The sequence below is a fragment of the Mesoplodon mirus genome, assembly GCF_964341445.2.
Source record: "Mesoplodon mirus genome assembly, chromosome: 2".
NCBI lineage: Eukaryota > Metazoa > Chordata > Mammalia > Artiodactyla > Ziphiidae > Mesoplodon > Mesoplodon mirus.
The window spans coordinates 78,696,268-78,718,964 of NC_138977.1; the positions used below are offsets into that span (position 1 = coordinate 78,696,268).

The 22,697-nt window shown below is 36.5% G+C and overlaps 1 protein-coding gene across 1 annotated transcript in view; it reads right to left on the reverse strand.

Moving 5' to 3' along the window:
- Positions 1–22,697, reverse strand: part of ARAP2 (ArfGAP with RhoGAP domain, ankyrin repeat and PH domain 2) — a gene marked incomplete at its 3' end in the record, with an annotated part of 206,630 nt that overhangs the window by 142,092 nt on the left and 41,841 nt on the right. Inside the window, exons 7-8 of the mRNA XM_082637207.1 lie at positions 11,490–11,559; positions 5,037–5,157 (exon numbers count right to left, since the gene is read on the reverse strand). Of these exons, the coding sequence (XP_082493333.1) occupies positions 5,037–5,157; positions 11,490–11,559 (191 nt within the window). The remainder of the gene's footprint in view (positions 1–5,036; positions 5,158–11,489; positions 11,560–22,697) is intronic.

Below are 22,697 nucleotides of genomic sequence, written 5' to 3' on the forward strand. Positions count from 1 at the left end.
GGGGTCTTTTGTGTTTCCATACGAATTGCAAAATTTTTTGTTCTAATTCTGTGAAGAATGCCATTGGTAGTTTGACAGGGGTTGTACTGAATCTGTAGATCGCTTTGGGTAGTACAGTCATTTTCACAATATTGATTCTTCCAATCCAAGAACATGGTATATTTCTTCATCTGTTTATGTCATCTTTGATTTCTTTCATCATTATTCTATAATTTTCTGAGTACAAGACTTTTGTCTCCTTAGGGAGGTTTATTCCTAGGTATTTTATTCTTTTTGTTGCAGTGGTAAACAGGAGTGTGTCCTTGATTTCTCTTTCAGATTTTTCATTGTTGGTGTAGAGGAATGACAGAGATTTCTGTGCATTAATTTTATATCCTGCAACATTACCAAATTCACTGATTAGTTCGAGTAGTTTTCTGGTGGCATCTTTAGGATTTTCTATGTATAGTATCATGTCATCTGCAAACAGTGACAGTTTTATTTCTTTTCCAATTTGTATTCCTTTTATTTCTTTTTCTTCTCTGATTGTCATGGCTAGGACTTCCAAAACTATGTTGAATAAGAGTGGCGAGAGTGGACATCCTTGTCTTGTTCCTGATTTTAGAGAAAATGCTTTCAGTTTTTCACCACTGTATATGGTGCTTGCTGTGGGTTTGTCATATATGGTCTTTATTATGTGGAGGTAGGTTCCCTCTATGCCCATTTTCTGGAGAGTTTTCATCCATCATAAATGGGTGTTGAATTTTGTCAGAAGCTTTTTCTGCATCTATTGAGATGATCATATGGTTTTTCTTCTTCAATTTGTTAATGTGGTATATCACACTGTTTGATTTGCATATATTGAAGAATACTTGCATCCCTGAGATAAACCCCACTTGATCATGGTGTATGATCCTTTTAATGTACTGTTGGATTCTGTTTGCTAGTATTTTGTTCAGGATTTTTGCATCTATGTTCATCAGTGATATTGGTCTATAATTTTATTTTTTGTGTGAGTCCTTTTTCTGGTTTTGTATCAGGGTGATGGTGACTTCGTAGAATGAATTTGGGAGTGTTTCTCCCTCTGCAATTTTTTGGAAGAGTTTGAGAAGGACTGGTGTTAGCTGTTCTCTAAATGATAGAATTCCCCTGTGAAGCCATCTGGTCCTGGACTTTTGTTTGTTGGAAGATTTTTAATTACGGTTTCACTTTCATTGTGATAGGTCTGTTTATATTTTCTAATTCTTTCTGGTTCAGTCTTGGAAAATTGTACCTTTCTAAGAATTTGTCTGTTTCTTCATGGTTGTCCATTTTATTGGCATATAGTTGTTTGCAGTATTCTCTTATAATCCTTTGTATTTCTGCAGTGTCAGTTGTGATTTCTCCTTTTTCATTTCTTATTTTATTGATTTGTGTCCTCTCCTTTTTTTTCTTGATGAGTCTGTGCAAGGGTTTATTAATTTTGTTTATCTTCTCAAAGAACCAGCTTTTAGTTTTATTGATCTTTCTATTGTTTTCTTCATTTCTATTTCATTTCTTTCTGCTCTGATCTTCGTGATTTCTTTCCTTCTACCGACTTCGGGTTTTCTTTGTTCTTCTTTCTCTAGCTGTTTTAAGTGCAGTGTTAGATTGTTTATTTGAGATTTTTCTTGTTTCTTCAGGTGAGATTGAATTGCTATAAACTTCCCTCTTAGAACTACTTTTGCTGCATACCATAGGTTTTGGGTTGTCATGTTTTCATTGTCATTTGTTCCTATGTTTCTTTTGGGTTTTTTTGGGGGGGGTACATGGACCTCTCACCGTTGTGGCCTCTCCCACTGCAGAGCACAGGCTCTGGACGCACAGGCTCAGCGGCCATGGCTCACGGACCCATCCGTTCCACAGCATGTGGGATCTTCCTGGACCGGGGCACGAACCCGTGTCCCCTGCATCGTAAGACAGACTCTCAACCACTGTGCCACCAGGGAAGCCCCCTATGTATTTTTTAACTTCTTCTTTGATTTCTTCAGTGATCTCTTCATTATTTAGTAGCACACTGTTTAGCCTCCACGTATGTATGCTTTTTAGATTTTTTCCTGTAATTGATCTCCAGTCTCATAGTGTTGTGGTCAGAAAAGACGCTTGATATGATTTCAATTTTATTTAATTTTCCAAGGCTTTATTTGTGACACAAGATGTGATCTATCCCGGAGAATGTTCCATGTGCACTTGAGAAGAAAGTGTATTCTGCTGCTTTTGGGTGGAATGTTCTATAAATATCAATTAAATCTATGTGGTCTATTGTATCATTTAAAGCTTGTGTTTCCTTATTTATTTTATGTTTGGATGATCTGTCCATTGGTATAAGTGGGGTGTTAAAGTCCCCTACTATTATTGTGTTACTGTCAATTTCTCCTTTCATGGTTGTTAGCATTTGCCTTATGTATTGAGGTGTTCCTATGTTGGGTGCAAAAACATTTATAATTGTTATATCTTCTTCTTGTATTTGTCCTTTGATCATTATGTAGTGTCCTTCCTTATCCCTTTTAACAGTATTTATTTTAAAGTCTATTTTATCGAACACAAGTATTGCTACTCCAGCTTTCTTTTAATTTCCATTTGCATGGAATATCTCTTCCCATCCCTTCACTTTTAGTCTGTATGTGTCCCTAGGTCTGAAGTGGGTCTCCCCGGGATCGAGTGGGCCAGGCAATCGCCCTTGGCTCCTCTCTCGCTCCTCCCAGAGGGCCCCTCCTGCCTGCCTCTCCTACTCTCCCCAGCCTCAGGGGTGCCGATCCTTTCTGGCCTCCAGTTCTCCTCCCCTCTCACTCACCCCACATCCTACCAGTTCACTTGGGGGTTCCTCCCATCTCCTTGGGCATCAGGGTCCCCCACTAGCAGCTGGCAGGTGCCCTAGTTGTGGGGAGATACTAATTCCATGTCTTCTCGCACTGCCATCTTGATTCCATCCCCTCCATATACTAAGTTTACATAATAAAGATGAACTATATACCCCGGAGGGACTTATTGGTCCATTGTAAACATGTAACTTTTAAACATGTGTGGGTTGATACATTTTCTTTAAATAAAATGTGTCTGTTTAATTTGTAACTGCCACAAGTAAATATGGCTAAACAGATTTTCACACAAGTCGAAGCTTTATTATATCTAGCCTAAAATGCAGACTCTGTGGCATATGTGAATTTCCCTATGAGAAGCCAATGGGAAGAGGATAAGCACCTCAAAGAAACAGGAAATCAGCTCGGGCAGTGGAGACCAGAGCATAAGGACTGACCATTCTGATAGCCAGTCGAGAGGAGCAATGTCGTGTGTTTTAAGAAAATACAGAAAAAGAGAAACTGTTATTTCAAAAAAGAGTTTCATATCAAGCATCACAACTATGGATAATTTTCTGAATTTCAGGCATTTGACTCATAATACATATGTCAATATCATATACTCTAGGACATGGGTTGGCAAACTTTTCTGTAAAGGGCCAGAGAGTAAATATCCCAGGCTTTCCTGGCCATACAGTCTGCAGCAACTACTCAGCACTGCCACTAAGGCACAGAAGCAGCCATAAGGCAACATAAATGAATGAGAGTGGCTGGGGTCTGATAAGACTGTACTTACGAAAACAAGCAGCGGGCCAGATTCTGGTTACAGGCCAGTTTACCAACCCCAGCTCTAGGCTACATTTCTTGACATTTGTGTTTAAATAGCAAGTCAAGTGAGAAACACTTCTTATGTTACACCTGGGCAGTATATACATAGGTACGTTTCACACTATGAGACTTACACTTACCGTAGGCAGTGCACTTTGATATTCCTTATTCTACTGTATTTTATATTTGTTTGTTTTTTGTTTTGTGGGACTTTGGGGGAACCATCAGAAACCACTATGCTGATCTCACAAATTGACAGTGAGTGACTCACAGTTTGAAAAAAATTTGCTGCAGTGTGAGCAGCAGTTGGGACTTATCCATTTACTGATTATCCCAAGTAATAATGGAAACTTTTCAGTGACATACAGTATTTATTGAATGCTTTCCATGTGCCATGCATTGGCATATGTTCTAGGAATCCAGCAATTAAAAAAAAATTGCCCCATAATTCCTAATATTGTTGTAGTTTATAAAAGGTAAATACTTACATGTGTAAATTAGGATAATAACTGTACTACCTACAAATCTCATGAGACTATTGGGAACATGAAGCATTTAGCAAATATCACATATTCAGTAATTTTTCCATACCACGATTATTCAAATAATTAAGTACCAAGAAGTACATTTTAAAATCAAGTTATCATCTCTACTAAAATAAAAGATGCTTTAAGTTAAAATTCTAATTCTTTAGTTAATGAAGATGGCCTTATTTACATTATTTGAAAGTAGTACTGATATACTGAGAGTCAATCAAAGTTACAACAGAGAATTTTAATTTGCCTGTCTCTCCCTTCCCTATCTCCCCCACCCCAGAAAAAAGAGTCAGAGAAGATTTAAAGGTTTAGACTCCATCCACAAACCATGTGCCATCTTTAGATCAATTTTCACCATCAAGTGACCCACAGCAGATGATACAGGTGAAAAAAACTCAAGAAATATAAAAGATACTCCAAAATCTATCTTAAAATGATTACCATGCCTGCTTGATCGTAAAAATAGGCCATACATAAACTTCATAAAACCAATGTTTTAATTGTTAGAAAAATTATTTTTCCACATTGAATAACTATTTTGCATTATCAACAACTAAAAGTGAGCTCCATAAGAGCAGAGATTTTTGTCTACTTTTCTTCACTGCTATATACCCCAAATTTAGAAGAGTCCTTGGCACTTAGTAGATTTGCACTAAATATTTGTTGCATGAAAGAACAGTGAACAAACAACAATGACTTGTCAATTTGTTTATGTTTTCATATAATGGCATTCAAAAAATTAATATAAAATGTAAATCATTTAAAAGTAACATATTTAAAGATTGCCTGACATTTCTAGCTTAACTGGTGTATTAAATCTAAGGATTGGTCAGAAATTAATGTCTCTCTTTTTATAGGGATAAAGAAAGAATCTTACCTTCTTTTTCTACTCTAAAAACAAAAGTTCTTTGTGTTGTAACAACTTCAAATTTGTTGTCTCCTTGAACTCGTACCGTAGATATAGCAGAAAGGGGAATTATTCCTTTTGAATACTTCTCCTGTATTGGTTAGAGAAAAAAGATCCATAAAGAAGAAACATTAAAATAAAATTCCCTTAATCAAAAATAGAATGGCAAGATATTTACAAGTGCTTCTCCTTCATAATTTCAATCTAAAATTTTAAAATCACATATAAATAGCATATATCCTTATATACACTTAAGTCCCCAGAAAGGAAAATATTAAGTGCCCCTTCCAAGTGAGATGTCTTTTCACTTTTCTCTTCATCTGCAATTAAGAGACAATGACTCACATACAAACAACATAGCAGACCAGCAATACATAGTTCCAAAAAACAGCGGTATGCTCTTTGAAACAATCTGGTCAAAATGATTTTATGGTGTTTGCAGGCATCTGCTGGCCATCACAGGTACTGTAACTACACCATTTCAAAACCACTGCTACATATTGTGAACAAGAATATTATCTAAGAAACCAGACTGTTGGATTGTCTCAATTAACCCACATTGCTCAATGCTCTGATAATGAAGATCTTAATCTCCACTGCATCACTTTTTATTCTCCAGTGACTGAAGAGTGAAAAAACATGGATTCGGCTGTTTGCAATTGGAATATACTTATTACAATTTTGCTCAAGAAAGTCATTCTTAAGACTCTTGATAACTTTCTCCATCTGCATTTTCCTGGACCCTCCTAAACCAATTGGCATAATCATCGCCCCCATAATTTCAACTATTTACTAAGAGTGTAACATTTACTGGGCCCTGTGTTGGAAAGAAAATTCCAAGAGTATTTATATGTTCAAGTGGCCTCAAACTGAAAAACCAACTAATCAAATGAGAAAAAAGTTTAAAAATGAGTACAAAACATGGGAAGTAAGAGTACGAAGATGAGAATTCTCAATTCTGCTTACAAGAGGTCAGAGGTATTTTCACAGAAATAGTGACATTTGAACCTGACTTTAAGAAACCTTAAGTTAACCAAATAGATAAGTGAGGGGGCAGGGGGCATCCTGGCCAGAAAGACTGAATAACAGAGGTGTAAAGGAGAGAAGTAAGAGGAGCTGCAGTGTCGAGTCAAAAGAGATGAGGCTGAAAACATAAATCAGGTCCACATCATGAAAGGTCTGAGTGTCAAAAGAGTTTAGACACAACTTTATGGGGTTTCTTCTACAATTCCTTTCCATCATCTATGGAACCATCACTTTTGACCCGGGTCCCAAGTATCTGAAACAACTGGTTAGGAGAAGAATGTACTAAACCATTCCATGCAGATCACAAGGGTCAAGTTCACATTCCTCCCAGCGGCAAACTCCAGCCATACAATAGCAGATGGGTAAAAGACAGTTGCTGCGAGCAACATGGCAGTCTACTGGGAAGTTTCTCCTCTGCCAGTTGAAGAGATACACTATACTCTCATGGTATTCCCTCTTAGTTATTTGACAGTTTCTTCTACTCTAACCCCCATTCCTGCCTTTATGTATCCATCAAAATCCTATCCATTCTTTAATGCCATCTTCAATAACAGCACCATGAAGGCTTTCCTTTATCCTCTCAAGCAGCCAAAATCAAGTAAGATACTTGAACTGTGATTTAGGAAGATGAGGGGGCAACTTTCTGGAAAAAGGGGAGGGAGGTCAAGGAATAAGTACTAACAAAATAACTTTTTCTCCTCCTTATTTTCCATTTTTTTGGTTTTATCTTCTGTCCCTAAGAAAAAAAATCCCTTCTTACTATTTCAACTACCAACTTTATGTGGAGAATTCTAAAATCTGTCCCTTCCTTCCTTCTTTATCCATTTCCGTTAACTCCACTCCCATATTTTGAATCATCAATGGGACATATAACTGTCCCATAAGCACCTCAAACTTTAAAACTGAATTACCTCCTGGAAACATACTCTTCCTCTATATCTGTCCATAAAAATATCACTCTTCTGGTCAATCAGTCTTCAATAGAGTAGTTTTTGACTTGTGCTTCTCTTTTGTACCCACATAACCTGGGACTCTTCCGACATCTACATGGTCAACTTGCTCCCTACCAGTTCCTGATTCTTTCTAGTCACGTTAGCTTTCTTGAAGTTCCATGAATACATTGTGGTTCTGCTCAGTCCAGTGACTTTACATACTCTGTTCTGCAAGGAACCATTTTTCATACCCATTTTCACATACTTACTGCCTCTACATCTTTCCTATTTCAGCATGAATATATGCTCTGAAGAAAGCCCTCTGACCAGTCTCTTTTCTCAGGCCCCTCATCCTCACCCAGCCAGATAACCCTAATTTAACAGTAACCTGTACTTTCCTCTATAACAATTACTAATTCTAATTTAAATGATAATTCTTTATATTTACAGTGGGATCATCTGATCAGTACAGTCTTTCCAAACTGTTCATCTTACATCTATTTTCTCCATTACCTTTCACATAATCAGTATTGCATATTTTCTGAATGAACGAATCCTTTGTCCAATCAATCACAATTATACAAACTCCGACAGCTCATTTTTAGTATTTTTCGAAATTCATTTTTTTAAACACCTCCACTGGCCTATACAGCCTACACCCTGATAAACTAACGCCTGATTTACTGCACACTCTCCTGATTTGCCTCCCTACTTTCAGCTTGTTTTCCCTCTCACCTTTCCTGCATATTATTGTTCAAATGTCATAGTTGGAGAGAATAAAGGAAACATTCATGGAGGAGGAGAACAGGATGGTCTTGAAGTTTGCACAGGATTTTCATGGATGGTAATGGCTAATGAGAGTTAGAGGGAAGAGCAAAACCATGGAGGTGAAAATACAGGAAAAGACACACAAGTTCTCCACAGTTGTACCAAGACACTGTTGAAAAAGGTCACTGCAAAGAAACACATGACATGATTGGCTTAACAAAGAAAACCCAATAAATGCAAGTGGGTTACAATGGCAATATTAGGCAATACTAGACCAGGAAGTGCTCTAGGAATTGACAGGAGGGAGAGAATGTCTCCCCATTGTCAGGCAACCTGAGAAATTCAAAGGGGCACAGCACCTTTGGGGACAGTGATACAGTCTCTCTGGCTGTAAGTTTGTAGTGGCTGAGTCCAGACAGTGAAAAATCCAGAATATCCAGAAACATTTATTTACACTTTATCCCCCAGGTGATCCACTGCCAAACTGTAGTTTGCCTATGAATTAGAGGAGCTTACAAAAAATACATCTCTAGTGATATAATTAACTATATGTTGAATAAAACGTTACCATTAACCCATTTTTCAGTAGAGAAAAAAATGAAGCAGCATTGTAGAGAAAGACACAGGAATTTTAAAAAGGAGATTTTCCTTCTTCTAGATCTCTTCAAAGAGATTAAAAAAAAAATTCCTTAAAAACATAACAACTCACCAACATGCCTACAATAATAATGTTGTTTAACGTTAGTACTTATGGAAGAGTAATAGAAAAATAAATTCCCCAGAAGTGATAAAAATGTACTTAAGAAGCGAAATACTATGCTACTTTAACCTCAGGAAGTTGTAGTTTCTCTAATAGCTCATCTATAATCTTTTCTGAGATTCTAAGATAAATCTCAAAATTTTTAACACTGTAGAGTTCATTTTACATTTCCATTCTAACACACAATAAAGACAAAACAGGAAGAGAAATAAAACTAAACTAAATGACACTAGGCTCAAAATGACTGCATTTTACAGCATGTGAAATTTTCCTTAAGGAAAGGAATTCTAAAGCATCCCTTGAGCCTATAATACACAGATATCTAGGTCAACTTTGCCATTTATCTACCACTTTCCGACAATGAAATGACCATAGGGCAATTCTGCCCCTAGCTGAGTGAGAACAGGGGTGAGTGAGATCTCTTGGCAGGTGACCAGATATCAAGGCTGTTGGGATGATGCCATTTTCAGTAATACAATGAAAAGGCCTTGCTGAGACATGATTGGGCAGCACTGAGGAAAGCAGAAGAAAACTAGGGGGACAAGCAACTCTGCAAACTACCTCCTGAAAGCCCAACCACAGGCTTCTCAAGTGCACATTAAACACCGAAAGACACAACTCCTTGATGCATAGGACCATGAAAACTGCACACCCAGCTGAGATAGAAGCTATGGCCACACTTATGCTCTCTGTTCACTGGCCTTGAAATCCCCTCTTCCCAGTCCACCAATCCATCCCTTTTGCCAGAAGGGTCACAACAGAAACCATGTCTCTTTTTAGGAAACACCCATCCTAGTGTTTTGGGGTTTTTTTGCCAACATGAAACCACTCATCTGAGTAGTAAAGGAACGAAATGCCATAGGAAACAACAATTTGATTTTTTTTTTTAATTTTAATGTCAAGGTAAAGAATTTGTAATAATTCATCTTAACAAATTTTTATCTTAATTTAAAGCCAAGGTTGGGGCTTCCCTGGTGGCGCAGTGGTTGAGAGTCCACCTGCCAATGCAGGGGACACGGGTTCTTGCCAAGGTCCGGGAAGATCCCACATGCCGTGGAGCGGCTAGACCTGTGAGCCATGGCCGCTGAGCCTGCGCGTCCAGAGCCTGTGCTCCACAACGGGAGAGGCCACAACAGTGAGAGGCCCGCATACAGCAAAAACAAAACAAAACAAAACAAAACCAAGGCTGCATCGTTTTTATTGCATCAGGGTGGATAGGTGCTCAGCTCCTCACTACAGTTGAGATGAGCTTTTAAAGGACAAAGAGAGTGAGTCTGGTTGGACAGAGACACTAGAAATTCTCTCTCCCGAATGATAATGATATCAACCCCACCAGAGCCTGATGGCACAGAACAGTTTTCTTCCTCATTTCAAGTAAACCAGAGAAGGGCACAGGTGCTAAAGAAAACCAGAGGTCAGATTGCATCAGATACAGAGACTACATTTTACCCACCCTAGGTTACCAAAATTGTCTCAAGATTCAAATGAACAAGCAAACTAAAAACAGTAGCTAAGGCAGAAAACTAGCTTTTAAAAATGTTCATCCCATATCTTGCAAATGTCAAAGAGGTGTGTTTAAACCTATCTGATGCTTTAGCGGGATCACTGCAAAGAGAAACCAATTAATACTTCTCTAAACTTTCTATTATTCTTAGTGTTGTAGCATGCAGTGTGTATTACTTTCTGTCTAAAAGCATACGCTCTTCTTCCTTGTAGCACTGAACAATCAATACGTGAAAGGGAATCTAAATCTCTATTTGAGCCACAAATAACACCAATATTAGGCAGTGAAAAATCACTAAATAATGAGAAGATAATATTAGATTATAAACTATAAATAAGAAGATGTGGTTAAGTGTTAAATCAATATATTAAAAGAATGAATATAGTTAAGATGGTAAAATTATATGATTTTAACTAACAAAAAATACGGTCTACTTATTAGTTGCAATGTTTTAATTAAGGAAATTTTCAAACACATAGAAGTTGAAAGATTAGTATAACAAACACTCATAACCTCAATTGAACAGTTGTTAACATTGCTATTTTTTGTTTTACCTAGCTATGCATGTGTGCATATATATATATATATATATATATATATATATATATATATACACACATATATATATAAATATACATATAGAGAGGGTATATATAGATAGGTAACATTTGAAAGACATTTGCATATATAATGACACTTCACCCCTAAATATTTCAGCCTACATCTCCTAAGAATAAAGACATTCTCATCCCTAAGGAGAAGGACATGATCAAAATAGTATCATGTTGTTAAGACTCAACTGCCTAAAGAATATACTGTAACCACTTGCACATCAAGATATTCGGTGTGCCCTAACTCCAAACACAACCTTCTCAGCTTCATCTCCCACTAGTCTCCCAAACATACTCTATTTTCCAATCAGAGAATCTGGGCATCTCATTGTTCTCTCTGCTAACAAGTCCTGTTCTTTCTAGTTTCTCTACGTACAAACATTCTTCTTTCTTCAAAATTCATGGTCATTAGAAATCTCATGCAAGAAGCGTTCCTTGATTCTTCCACACCCCTTCCAGAGGACAAAATAACCTCTCCTTGCTTTGCCATTTTCTACTTGTGGTGTCATTTTGTAAACATTTTTGAGCACCCTCTAGGATAAAGGCAATTTCTTATGTATCTGCATATCACTTATAGCAAATCCTGTAGTTTGTAGGAGATATCCCATAAATAATTGTTAGATACTTAAGTTTTTAAAAATCCCAATTTTATATGTCTGGGAAAAGTTAAACTATGGAAAGAGTTAAGTGTTTTATCCTATGCAAATTCTTTTCATGTTGATAATCCAACTCCTATTCTTAAAGACCAAATCACGTGCTTCGTTTATTGAAGTACACTCAGCATGCATAGGACAATCTTTGAAAACTGTAAAATGTACTTACCTTATCGTTATTGTAATAAGAAATGCTAAGGCCATCAAATTTCACCCATCTCTTCTGAAACATGCGTTTTCTGTAAAATGTATGAAATTGTCATTTTACATTTAAGAACCATGCACTTGGATTTTAAATACATTTGTAATATAGAACTGTGTTGAGTACATTCCAATTTGATAGTAAGCAGTGAAGAAAACAGTAGGCTATGACAATGTACAGTTTTGGCAATGGTACAAAGGAAAGGAAATATGTACAATGACACTTTCTAATCAATTGACCTAGGTGTTTTTAAAAAAGGATACTGTTAACAGTGTCATCATTTTTTAAAATGTAACTTGCAGTGTCATCATCCACATTGGTAAGGTTGAGTGGAAAACAAAGTGCGGTCAGAAACACTATCATGGCACCCATATCCCTTAAAGGAGATAATTCCTCAATGAAGATAACATAAATTTTTATCCTTCATTAGCTTATAACATTTTATCTTATTTTTTAAAATTTTTGCTTTGGGGCATGCATAATATTTTGCTAAAATAACAAAGCTTTGTCAATTGGCTTTACATAGATACATTATTTAATTCTGATCAAATAAGCTGAAAAGGCCCTGACTAAATATGAAGAATAATTTGCAAGCATCCAAAATTCATTGAAACATCAACATTTTGAGAAAAGGAATCATATGAAAGGCAAATGCAGTTTAAAATGGTTACTGACATGAGAAACAAAGCAAAATAATGTCATCATATGTTTCCTATTTAGGCATAAAGGAGAAAAAGATTTTCTGACTATATAAGGGAAAAGTGAAGGCCCATTTCTAGTTGGGCTTGTTTTTGTTTTTTGTTTCAGTCCTCTTCCCCGAAGTCAGACAATCCTAAAGGTTTTGAATGTCTTATTCTCTATGAGACTCTCAATGTGAACTGATATAATCTAGATACTTTTAGCCTTTATCACAGATAATATATGAAAACTAATATCCTGTTTAAAAAAACAGTCATCTCTAAACAAATAGGTAGATAACCACGTCTACCTTTTCCTTTTGCAGTTTCTAACATGTTTCCTTTCTAACATGTTTAAGGTAAGGAAATGGTATAGCTTTCTGTGGTTTTCAGAAGACTTAAAGGTAGAAAAAGCACCTCAGAAAGTGTGGAGAACTTGTCTTCTGGGCTCTTTCCTGGGCCACACACACCTATTACTCTAGTGAAATACAGCGAGCTGCCCACATTGATCATTAGCCGAATTATTCTGCTTAAGATAAAATTAGAGGAAATCTGATCAAACTGAGAAAAGTTGCAAAATTCATTGGTATGGACAACACTTTCACATATAAGCACTGAATTAATCATGAAGTAATAAGAACATAAGACCTTACAATTATATAACTACAGCTAACGATCCACCCCTCTTTCCATCTTACTCCCTCATCCTTCTGCTTCTTTTTAACTTCCCTTGGCCTGTCATGTGTTCTCTTAACCTTGCAGCATCCAACAGTGTCGGTTTTCATTTCCTTCATTGACTCAAAGGTTCTTCAAGTTGCCAGCATTAAGAGTTACAAGGTAAAGAAATACTAAGAAAACACACAGTCATTATACATTGAATAAAATCACTTAGCACTCATTTCATACTGATCTCTGTCACACTTAAAGGCAGGTGAGCAGACATCTTCCCACACAATCTCAATAGTAATTCTATAAATCAAGATTTTGTTTTAGGCCCACCTTACATGGTGAATAGCAGTAAGCTAGAGCTCAGTAGTACATATAATCTTCCATTTTAGAATAAAAATAATCAACGTCTGTGGGAGATAACGGCCTTAGGACCTTCCATTAGCCCTCTAATTCCTTTGCTAACTACTCCTTACCTTTCAGAGTTCCACCTAAACCACCTATACAGACACTCCTTCCCTGATGAGCCAATCCAAAGCAAGTCACAAAGCTGTCCTCTCAAAGCACCCTCTCCTTTTCCTCATAGCACTTAACACAATCTCTAATTACATGTTTGTTTAGTTGCTTTATGTCTCCCACACCAAGGATGTTTCACTCTCTACTCTATGATCAGCAACTAACACAGAGACACATATGGCACTAATAAAGAATCTGTTCAATGTAAGAGTGACATGATTAAGCACATATCCCCTTAGCAAAAAACAGCCAGATGACAGACAGATAAAACCTCGAATGACCAGCACTCAAATAACCAGCATATTTTAAAAGAAAGCCTGCCAGAAGGAGAGAAAACTTCCGAAACCTCAGAGTTAGATTAAAAGTTTCAAAATGTGCCAAAGCTGGAAGTGAAAAAAAGTTTAGAACCTACTTTTTTTTTTTTTTTTTTTGGCTGTGTTTGGTCTTCATTGTGGGCTTTCTCTAGTTGTGGCGAGCGGGGGCTGCTCTTTGTTGTGGTACGCGGGCTTCTCATTGCAGTGCCTTCTCTTGTTGCAGAGCAAGGGCTCTAGGCACGCGGGCTTCAGTAGTTGTGGTTCGCAGGGTCAGTAGTTGTGGCACGTGGGCTCTAGAGCACAGGCTCAGTAGTTGTGGCACACGGGCTTAGTTGCTCCACAGCATGCGGAATCTTCCCGGACCAGGGCTGGGAACCTGTGTCCCCTGCATTGGCAGGTAGATTCTTACCACTGTGCCACCTGGTAAGTCCCTAGAACCTACTTTAACATGTCTTACTTAAGATGGTTTAGTTGCGGCCACTTGGACTCAAAGTTTTCTTAGAATTCCATCACTGTCTGGATAGACAGTTTGAGGTCTGAGGCATCATCCAGGAACTTAACATTCATGTCCACAGGAAAATGAGGAGAGGATGGAGGGCAGACAGCTCAGAGATCAGTCCGAGATGCTACCATGTGACAAGCTACATTTCTCTTCTCAGGCACTGACTACAAACCACACACTGGATGCTTGGCTTTCTGACGAAAGCCAACCAAAATGTCAGCCTCTGAGAGACTCAACTCCTAAGATATTCCCCCAACTATTTTTTAATTTTCTCAGCTACCGGGTGACTATTAGATTTGTTCAGCCATTTTAACTGAATATTTTGAAAGGTTAAATCTGTTTAATAATCTATGGAAGGACAGGTAAATAAGACAAATCCCAGCCCACGTTGAAATGGAATGAGAGTGTGGCCACTCAAAAATCAAATGTTCTGTAGTTGGAGAGAGCCACTTTGCTATCCTGCCATTAAAACGTTACTTCTGCTACCATTCATTCATCCAGTCAGCCATCAAATCTGTGGGTAACTATTCTGTGGACACTATCCTTCAGCCATACTGCCTCCTCTGTCTAGATGCTTTCTTGCCTCGTGGCCTTCACATATGCCATTGGAATGCTCCCTGCCTGCTCCTGCCCTAGCTGGCTCCTTATCCTTGAGATCTCTGCTCAAAACTCATTCCCCCAAGTGGCCACCATTGAGTAACACATAGATCCTTCAGGTTCCTTTGGTCTCTTGCTCCATTTCTTTACTTAATGACACTTAGCAGAATTTGCAATTATATATTTGTTTTGTGTCCTCCACCTCCCATACTAGATATTGAGATCCTTGAGTGCAGAAACCATTTGTTTTTTTAATCAATGTAAAACCAGCAACTACCACAGTTTCTAGCATATAAGATATGCTGAATATCTAATGAATAAACAAATACATATATTTCTCATTGCAAGATGCTTCCTCAAATTTTCATGTTATGTATAGAGAAAACAAATACTACTAACAAAACCATTTCACCCTTAATTGCATTTTTTGCTTTTTTCAAGTACAAAGATCAGAATTTTTATATGACAAAAGCTTTGTAATTCATCATTAGTTTCCATGTAATTTTTTTTTTTTTTTGAGGTACGCAGGCCTCTCACCGCTGTGGCCTCTCCCATTGTGGAGCACAGGCTCTGGACGCACAGGCCCAGCAGCCATGACTCACGGCCCCAGCTGCTCTGCAGCATGCGGGATCCTCCCGGACCGGGGCACGAACCTGTGTCCCCTGCATCGGCATGTGGACTCTCAACCACTGCGCCACCAGGGAAGCCCTCCATGTAATTTTAAAATACATCTTATAGTTAAATATTTTTAAATGTATTCTTTAACATGTGTGCATTTTGTACCTTCCTATTTAAAAATTCAAATTAATAAATTAAATGTTTCTAAAACTAAATTTATATAAACATGTTTAATCTATTTTGCTCATTAAATGTGTCAACATTCAATTAGTTATTTTCTGCATGTGAACTTCAATACTGAATTCTAATAATTGGCTACTTAAAGATAAGAACTTATACTTAGATCCTTTCTCACAATTCCTCTTTCTAGCAAATGGAAACTTGAATTTAAATTGTTAAACTCAATAAATTAATCAAAATTTCAACTATTGATACATAAAAGGGAAAGCTTAAGAAGCACTGTTTCTAAATTTCAATAAAATTTTAAATTAAAAAAATTGGTGAATAGTAAATTTTTAAGAATTATCTTTCCTTACCAGAGTTAAATATTTTTCTCATGTATTTATAAAAATCTACTTGATACCAGGCAACTAAATCCAGTGTAATTATGTAAAATTAATCAATAATACACAATTAGAGGTTTCTAAAGTACTTTAAAGGCTTTCTCTGACATAAGTTATGTCTTTCCCTTAAATTTCAGTTAACAATTTATTTAGTAAATGTTAAAAAAAAAAGACAAAGTATAAAATACAGTGTCACTCTAGTCTGTGTTCCTACTATCACATGACACAAATTAGAACTGACTAATGGATTATTATACAGAGAAGAGATTTTAAAGCCTGTCAATAAAGAACTTATTTGGCACAGTAATCTTGATAATAAAAACAACACATATAGTGCTTTGTTCTAGGCACTGTTGCAAGCCATATACAAACATTAATTCATTCAGTCCTCCAAACAATCATATGAGGCAAGTAATATTATTATTCCCATTTTATAGATGAAACCACAGAGGAGCTGGCAGGTTAAATAATTTGTCCAAGTCACACAACTGATAAAGATCATTTCTGTGAGTCAAATCCAGGCAGTCTGGTCCCAAAGTCTATGCTCTTAACAACTACACAAAACAGAGTCTGTTACATTTTATGGCAAAGCACCCTCAATATCCCTTTAGGTAGCAATAACATTTGACCTCTACCCATCTAATATGTGAGTTCAATTCTGCAAAGTGCTTCAGAATTCCTTCGGGAAAAAAAGGTAAAGTAAACGTGAAAAATATTAGCCTAGGTTTTATCCTATTTTGTTTTTAGGGTTCTAAAGGAAAGCATTTCTTTGAGAAGCCTTTTTAGAATAATTCATAAGACATGTGTGGTGTTACTGAGTGGATTTCTATAAGCACTTCCCTTGAGCTCTAGTAGGGCAGGTTGTGTAAAGTTTCAACTGCTATCGTAAATACAGCCTTGCCACCTGGTGTCAGTTTTTGTTGTGTCAAAAACTGTGTCTTAAAAATTCTTTTTTAACAACAGTGTATATATAAACAATTACGTCTCTATTTATGAAGTATATACATGAAGGCACTCTGTTTAATTTCAATCCTAAGTGCCAGAAGGGTTTTTAATTTTTTTAAAGATTACATCTTTTAGCTTTAAAAAAACTACAAAATTGGATAAGCATGCTAACCAATGATATTAATTTAAAGTGGCAGAGGCTACCAATCTGTTATCTTCAAATATCACATAACCAAAATGAACCTCAAAGTAACTAAGTCAAATTTATGGCTTTTATTAATCATGGTATTTTAATCATCAAAAAATACTTCTCAATTATTCTAAACAATATCTAAGAAAAAAGATATCATAGACATGCTGTTCCAGATTCACCTGCCTTATTTACATAATCCTGAAGAATTATATGCATATTTTATCTTATTTTCTACTCTAACCCTAACTAGACTCAATATTTTTTAGAACTACTACAATTTCAAAAGTATAGATTTTTGTTTGTTTATCTAATTACTCATTTTCTATTTAGTTATTTTATCTCATTACTCTTAAGTATGAAGCTTTTAAATGCTGCAGTATTATATGACCCAGCAATCCCACTACTGGGCATATACCTAGAGAAAACCATAATTCAAAAAGACACATGCACCCTAATGTTCATTGCAGCACTATTTACAATAGCCAGGACATGGAAGCAACCTAAATGTCCATCAACAGACAAATGGATAAAGATGATGTGGTAAATATATACAATGGAGTATTACTCAGCCATAAAAAAGAATGAAATTGGGTCATGTGTAGAGACGTGGATGGGTCTAGAGACTGTCATACAGAGTGAAGTAAGTCAGAAAGAGAAAAACGCATATTATATGTATATGTATATTATATGGATAAAATAGATAAATAATAAGAACCTACTGTATAAAAAATAAATAAATTAAATTAAATTTTAAAAAATAGTAAATGCTGCAGTATTAGTTATGAAGTATTTTAAAGACACACATCCAAGGAATTATAATATTTCTAGAAAATATCAGCCTTTTTTTCTAGACTGTATTTCCTTACTTTTAAGTAAACCAAAATGATTGTTTCCAAGATTATATGAACCAAAATGAGTTGGGGCCAAAAAACAAAAACAAAGCAAAAATTTTCTGAAATCCCAGCTTCCATTTCTGCTTTAAATGAGAAAAAACAAATTTTAAGATAAAATCTCAAGTGCTAAAAGGAATTTTAGAAGCCAATGATAAAGCACGAATTTTAATGTGTGACTTCCAACTTTTACAATATTCACAAAGAGCTTTGTGCTTACATGACATGGTATATGAGAAACCATGTTAAAAGACTCAGACCTCTTTATTTTATGGAGTCATACTCTGTTAAAAAAAAAACAAAAAATCCAACATGAAACCAGCTTCTAGTTAAGACGACCAATGAAAAGTTTGCATTTATCTCTACTTCTCCTAAAACCTCAAAGGATTAAAAAACAAATAAAAATAAATAAATAACTACAAGCCAACACTGACCAGAAAAGTAAATGATAGCATCAGTATCAAGAAATCAGGAAAGCCTAAGAAGGGATAGGAACTAACTCAGGAGGTTTCAGAGAACTGATTGCTAAGCCTGCAAGAGATCAAATTGAGAGGAAAACCAGTTTACTCACAAAATGTCAGAAGGTCTCAGGAGATACAGGCACAAGTAACTTTGGAAGTGACTATGAAGGAGAGGGGGTGCTGAGAATAGAAGAGTTGTTGAAAGGCAATTAAAGAGATAAACTTGCACCCCTCACCACTCCATCCCAGAATCCCTCCCTTATTTCTCAGGTGGAAAATTGCACCTCCTCTTCTTCAACAGGATAATAGGGTTTTATTCACTGGAGAAGATCAAACAGGGGTCTCTGGACTGGGAGACTCAGACAAGGCTAAAGGTAGGGGACAGCATTAAAAACAGTAGAATCACATCTATATCATAAATATTTATACTCAAAGTCCACGTTCCCCTACTGAGCTCCCAAAAAGCCATTAACCACTCTTACCACCCTCAATAAGGAGATTCATTTAAAAGATACTGGCATGAGGAGTCTCCAAGGAAACACATTAGGAAAGCCTAGCAAGATCATCTTACAAGAAATAGACAGAAAGACCCATCAGGGCCTGATCCAATCAGCTTTGTAGGATCTCATTTTAAATGAACAGCCCAAACAGAGAATCATTCATGAAAGGACGAGGCAATAGATACGGCAAACTTCACTGTTGTCTTATTCTAAGAAACAGCCACAACAGCCCCAGCATTCAGCAACTATCACCCTGATCAGTGAGGAGCCATCAACACTGAGGCAAGACTCTCCACTAGCAAAAAGGTTATGACTTGCCGAAGGTTCAGATGATAGTTAGCATTTTTTGGCAATAAATTTTTTTTAATTAAAAAAATTAAAAGCCCAAGATTAACAAAACATTTGAGGAAAACATCTCTGAGGTAAAAGATGGGGAAGAAACCCTCCTCCAAAAAATTGAAAGAAATAGACACTACAGGAAAAGAAAGTTTCAAAACACTTATTAATATCCATAGAAAGATAAGAGAATACATTAAGTCCATGGAACAATAACAGTACATTATAAGATGAACAGTCAAAAGAAAGAAAGTGCTTTCTACATTAAATATAGGACAACAAAAAACAAAAGTGGGTTAGAAAATACAAGCTAAATAAGCTTTCTTAGGGGGCTGTACAATGGTGAAATTGATATATGTATGTATTTTGATTACTTCACAAATTCATAGTCCTGAGGAAGAATTTGTGGATAAATGAATTTTAAGTACATAAAGAACAAAGTAAACCAAAAAGAATCGATAATTATTAACTCCAAGGAAAACTAAAGATTGCAAATGAAAGAAAAATTAATCATAATATGTTGCAAAGCTCAAATATGAGTAGCATTTACATATATATTAAGAGTATAAAACTAAATACAGATATAACATAGACATTTTATATGGCTACTTTAAAAGAATGATTAGATGGGAACTGTGTCTATGCAGGGGGGACAGTGGGTGAAAATGAATAAACATTATATTCCATGGTAGTGTCTCAACAGCTAATTACTAACACTGAAGAGTCAGAAAGAAACAGTATGAAAAAATTATTAAGATAAACAAAGTAACCCTCAGAATGGGAGAAAATATTTGCAAATGAAACAACAGACAAAGGATTAATCTCCAAAACATACAAACAGCTCATGTAGCTCAATATCAAAAAAACAAATAACCTAATTAAAAAATGGGCAGAAGACCTAAATAGACATTTTACCAAGGAAGACATACAGATGGCCAAGAGGCACATGAAAAGATGCTCAACATCACTAATTGTTAGGGAAATGCAAATCAAAACTACAATGAGGTATCACCTCACACCAGTCAGAATGGCCATTATCAAAATATCTAGAAACAATAAATGCTGGAAAGGGTGTGGTGAAATGCAAACCCTCCTGCACTGTTGGTGGGAATGTAAATTGATACAACCACTATGGAGGTTCCTTAAAAACTAAAAATAGAATTACCATACGACCCAGCAATCCCACTACTGGGCATATACCCTGAGAAAACCATAATTCAAAAAGAGACATGTACCACAATGTTCACTGCAGCTCTATTTACAATAGCCAGGACATGGAAGCAACCTAAATGTCCATAGACAGATGAATGGATAAAGAAGATGTGGCACATATATACAATGGAATATTACTCAGCCATAAAAAGAAATAAAATTGAGTTATTTGTAGTGAGGTGGATGGACCTAGAGTCTGTCACACAGAGTGAAGTAAGTCAGAAAGAGAAAAACAAATACCGTATGCTAACACATATATATGGAATCTAAAAAAAAAAAAAAATGGTACTGATGAACCTAGTGGCTGGGCAGGAATAAAGACGCAGACATAGAGAATGGATCTGAGGACACAGATGGGAGGCGGAAGCTGGGGCAAAGTGTAAGTAGCATCGACATATATACACTACCAAATGTAAAATAGTTTTGGCTGGTGGGAAGGAGAAACATAGGACAGGGAGATCAGCTTGGAGCTTTGTGATGACCTAGAGGGGTGGGATAGAGAGGGTGAGAAGGAGGCTCAAGAGGGAGGGGATATGGGGACATGTATGCATATGGCTGATTCACTTTGTTGTACAACAGAAACTAGCACAGCATTGTGAAACCATTATACTCCAATAAAGATGTATTTAAAAAAAAAGATAAACAAAGTAAGTACCAAAAGAAACTACTAAAGGAAGTAGAAAGTGGCTGCCTCTTGTGATAAAGTGGGAGAAGAGGAAAACTGCTTTTTTTCCTCCAGTTTTATTGAGATATAATTGACATACCACACCATATAAGTTTAAGGTGCACAGCATAATGATCTGACTTACATACATCATGAAATGATTATCACAGTAAGTTTAGTGAACATCCATCATCTCATACAAATGTGACATTAAATTTAAAAAAATCTCCTTGTGATGGGAACTCTTAGGTTTTACTCTCTTAACAACTTTCATATAGAACATACAGCAGTGTTCATTATATCTATCATGTTATATATTACAAGTACTTATTTATGTTATAAACTGGAAGTTTGGACCTTTTGACTGTCTTTATCCAACTTCCCCTCTCCCCAGCTATTTTTTCTTAATAAGCCATGCAGAACTTTCAAATGCTTTAAACCATGTGCTTTTATAACCACTAAAAAACTTAATTTTGAAAGTTTAATGTGAACACATGATTTCTTTACCTTATAGTTGCCAAGGTAAGAACTGACTAGAACTTACTTTTGGTAACATTATCAAAGGTCACCTGAAATGAAATGATGCTCTTCTGAAAAGAAAGCAAGCTGAGGTTTACTGAGCCCTGCTTAAGGGGCTCTGTAGTCAGACCCAATGTTACCTACTTTTCCAACTGATTCCACAGAGGAAGCCTTGACCTTACACTTTTATGTGTGGGAAACAGTCGTTCTGAGACATTGAGTCACACAGCAAATGAGCGATAGCTTGACAATTCTAATTTCTGTCTGATTCCAACACCCTCATTCACTTCTCTGCAGCTAGACTGACTGAAATTAGCCATGTTATTTTAATAAACACTAAAACTAAGAATTTTTTCCTCAAATTACAAATAAAATATGGAAGCCTTTTATTTGCTTGGCATGGTCTTCAAAAGTTATGTGTGATTTGAGAGAAGAGGCCAACTAGTTCACCAGTATAAAAAGATACTTTTTATCAGAGATTTAAGATTCAACTTTAAGTTCAACACAGTGATTGATATAGAAAACCCTGGTCAGATAGACATCAACTTTCCACTACAACTGCTTTTCACTGAAAGGCTGGCCGCAGGACAGCACTCCCACGAGGCTTGAGGCCCTCACACACTTATGGAGCAGGTGGAAAACTGCTCCACTAAAGCAGCCTTGGAGATTGTGGGCACAGGATGGAAAGTCAGCCACTGACAAAGGAACCAATAGTATAAGTTCTGATCTCCCTCCAAGTCATGGGTGGCTTCTAAGTGATCTCTCAATCACTGTTTGGAATTTGACCCCTTTTTTGGTATTTGATCACTGGCTTTTTCATTTTCCCTAGTTCTGTGTTCAACCTGGACATGTAATTCTCTGGCAGTTTCTCCTTCCTGGTCCTAGAGCCTAACTTGTGTCTTCCATAAAATAACCTCAGCTAACCCCTCTATTTATCTCATAGACTTCAGGACATCCAGATATCACCAACATCAGTGCCTTTTCACTCCCTCTAGCCTGAAA